At 35.8% G+C, this 2,168-nt stretch overlaps 1 protein-coding gene and 2 pseudogenes across 3 annotated transcripts in view; 1 reads left to right on the forward strand and 2 right to left on the reverse strand.

Annotated features, from left to right (window-relative positions):
- Window positions 1-480: 480 nt before the first annotated feature.
- Window positions 481-852, reverse strand: TEOVI_000586400 (calpain-like protein, putative; the record flags this gene model as incomplete). Its single annotated transcript, XM_067223359.1, has 1 exon — window positions 481-852. The coding sequence occupies one exon, from the start codon at window positions 850-852 to the stop codon at window positions 481-483; it is 372 nt and encodes a 123-aa protein (XP_067079460.1).
- A 338-nt stretch (window positions 853-1,190) lies between these two features.
- On the forward strand, window positions 1,191-1,614 carry TEOVI_000586500:pseudogene (annotated as a pseudogene). The gene is given in 2 exon segments: window positions 1,191-1,547; window positions 1,549-1,614. Coding segments are annotated over 2 exon segments (423 nt in total).
- A 357-nt stretch (window positions 1,615-1,971) lies between these two features.
- Window positions 1,972-2,168, reverse strand: part of TEOVI_000586600:pseudogene — a 958-nt pseudogene continuing 761 nt past the window's right edge. Inside the window, exon 2 of the mRNA in view lies at window positions 1,972-2,168. This exon is cut by the window's right edge and continues 13 nt beyond it. Within this exon, the coding sequence occupies window positions 1,972-2,168 (197 nt within the window).

The following is a 2,168-nucleotide window of genomic DNA, read 5'->3' on the forward strand; positions in this document are numbered from 1 at the left end:
AAAAAAAAAATAAAATAAAATCACGAAGATCAAAATAATATTAATAAAAATAATAATTAAATAAAACAACCATAAAAACAAATGAACACCAATAACAAGAACAACAACAAAAAATGAAACTCGATAAACAAAACAAAAGCATTTATCCCACTGAACGTCACAATAATAAAAATAATAATAACAGGTAACATCACTAACATCAATGGATGCTTATTATCTTCGTCTCGCTCGTTATTCGTACCACTCCTATACAACACACCATTTTGAAAAATGAAAACATCGACACAATAAATAAATAGAGTTAACAACAACAACAACAACAATAATAATAATAATAATAAAATTGTGTAAAAAAAAGGGAGGAGGAGATAAAGGAGATTTCCTTTCTTTTTTTTTTTGTTTTAAAGAAAAAACATAAAATTGATATATATTTAAATATATATATATATATATATATCCCCATTACATCATCTAACCCTACTATTGCCTGTCTCCATCAGTAATGGGAATGGCATCCATTTTTGCCTTATATCCATTCACAGTGCCTTCAATAAATAATTCTGTTGCGCATGGTTTTACCACAACAGTTGCCACACTTTCACCGCTTTCCAATTTCTCAAGTCTCGTTTGTCCAAGTGCCTTAATTCTGCAGTCCTCGCTAAAGGTAACTTTCACATGCATGTCATAATCCAACGTATCGTTATAATACGCCCAGCGACCAGCGCGTGTTTTAACAATTCGGAAGAGGAGACCATTTCCTTCATTAAAACCCTTTACAATTTCATCGCCCTGAACAGTCGGCTGTCCATTAATAAACTCAACCGTAGAAGTCTTTGAGCCACCACAACCCATTTTTATTTTCTTATTTCTTTTTCTTTATTTTGCTGTCTTGTTTGTGTAAATCTCCTCCTCCTTCTTCTTCCTCAAATTCGTTCGCCCTTAACGTAGTGTTTATTATTTGTTTCTTTTTCTTTTTTTTTTTCCACCTTCCATATTTAAATGTGTGAAATTTGTATTGTGTAAGTTGCAAGTAATTCAAGCATGGTCATACAGTGAAAAGGGACGAGAAGAGAAGCAACAAATAATGAAGAGATTAAAAGTAAAGGCACAGAAATTAAATAATTGAGGGTGGTTAACAAATTGAGGTGTGATTATACGTGCAGCAGGTGGAACCATACACGGGCGGTAAAATGAAAAGAAAAAAAAAAAGAAGAGTTCGATTTGGAAATAAGACGAAGAAAAGGAAGGGAAAAAGTGAAACACAAAGACGGGACCAGGCAGGCGTGCTGCGTCCCTGTTTTGTTTTGTTTTGTTTTTTTTTTAAAAAATTCCCATCCATCCTTCTTTTTTCCATCTCGTTTTTTCTTCTTTTTCTTTTTCTTTTTTTTAAAAAAAATTATCAATCAGAAGAGTCCTCTCATAAATGCACCATACGGCAGTGGCGCATAAAACACTGCGAACAAATTCGTCATATTAATTTTCGTCAACTGCATCCATCCATCGAAGTTATTCCACTTGCAAGGTGTGTGGAAAGAAGAAGAAGAAGAAAAAAAAAACGAAAACAAACAGAATGAAGTTTCGCTTTCCACTGCTACACCACATCACGGCACCTAAGGCATGGCCTCCAACGCGGAATTAACCACACCAACGACCCAAATAATGTACTTAAACCCGCCCCACCCCGCAACAAATGGGCAGGGGAAGGAAGACAAGAAACCAGAAGAGAGAGAAAGGGATGATGGAGAAATATTTGAATGCTAATATTCTATTTCCCCATCATCCCTTTCCCACCTTAAGAAAAATGAAAACAAAAACAAAAAACAGGACAACCTCCACACACATATACATAAATATACGTAAATATACTAATATATATTTATTTATATTTATGTTGTGTGCGTATGTGTCTATGCTTCTAACGCCCAGGCACTCCTTATCTCTCCCCCCCGCTATATTTCCCATTGTATGACCTCATTCGTGTTTGTTTGGCTTTTCGGGTGATGTTCCGGCTCCATTGTCGCTTCCTTTCTCAGCCGCTGCCTCGAGTGGATCCGACCAGACCTCTCGAACCAGAAATCGAAACAATTGCTCCCGCTCGTCCATATCCTCTTCCCATATATCTATGGCTTCCTCAATCCACTTCTTATCATCATCATCATCATCATCAT

Source organism: Trypanosoma equiperdum, assembly GCF_001457755.1.
Source record: "Trypanosoma equiperdum strain OVI genome assembly, contig: ctg_1850, whole genome shotgun sequence".
In the NCBI taxonomy this organism is placed as follows: Eukaryota; Euglenozoa; class Kinetoplastea; order Trypanosomatida; family Trypanosomatidae; genus Trypanosoma; species Trypanosoma equiperdum.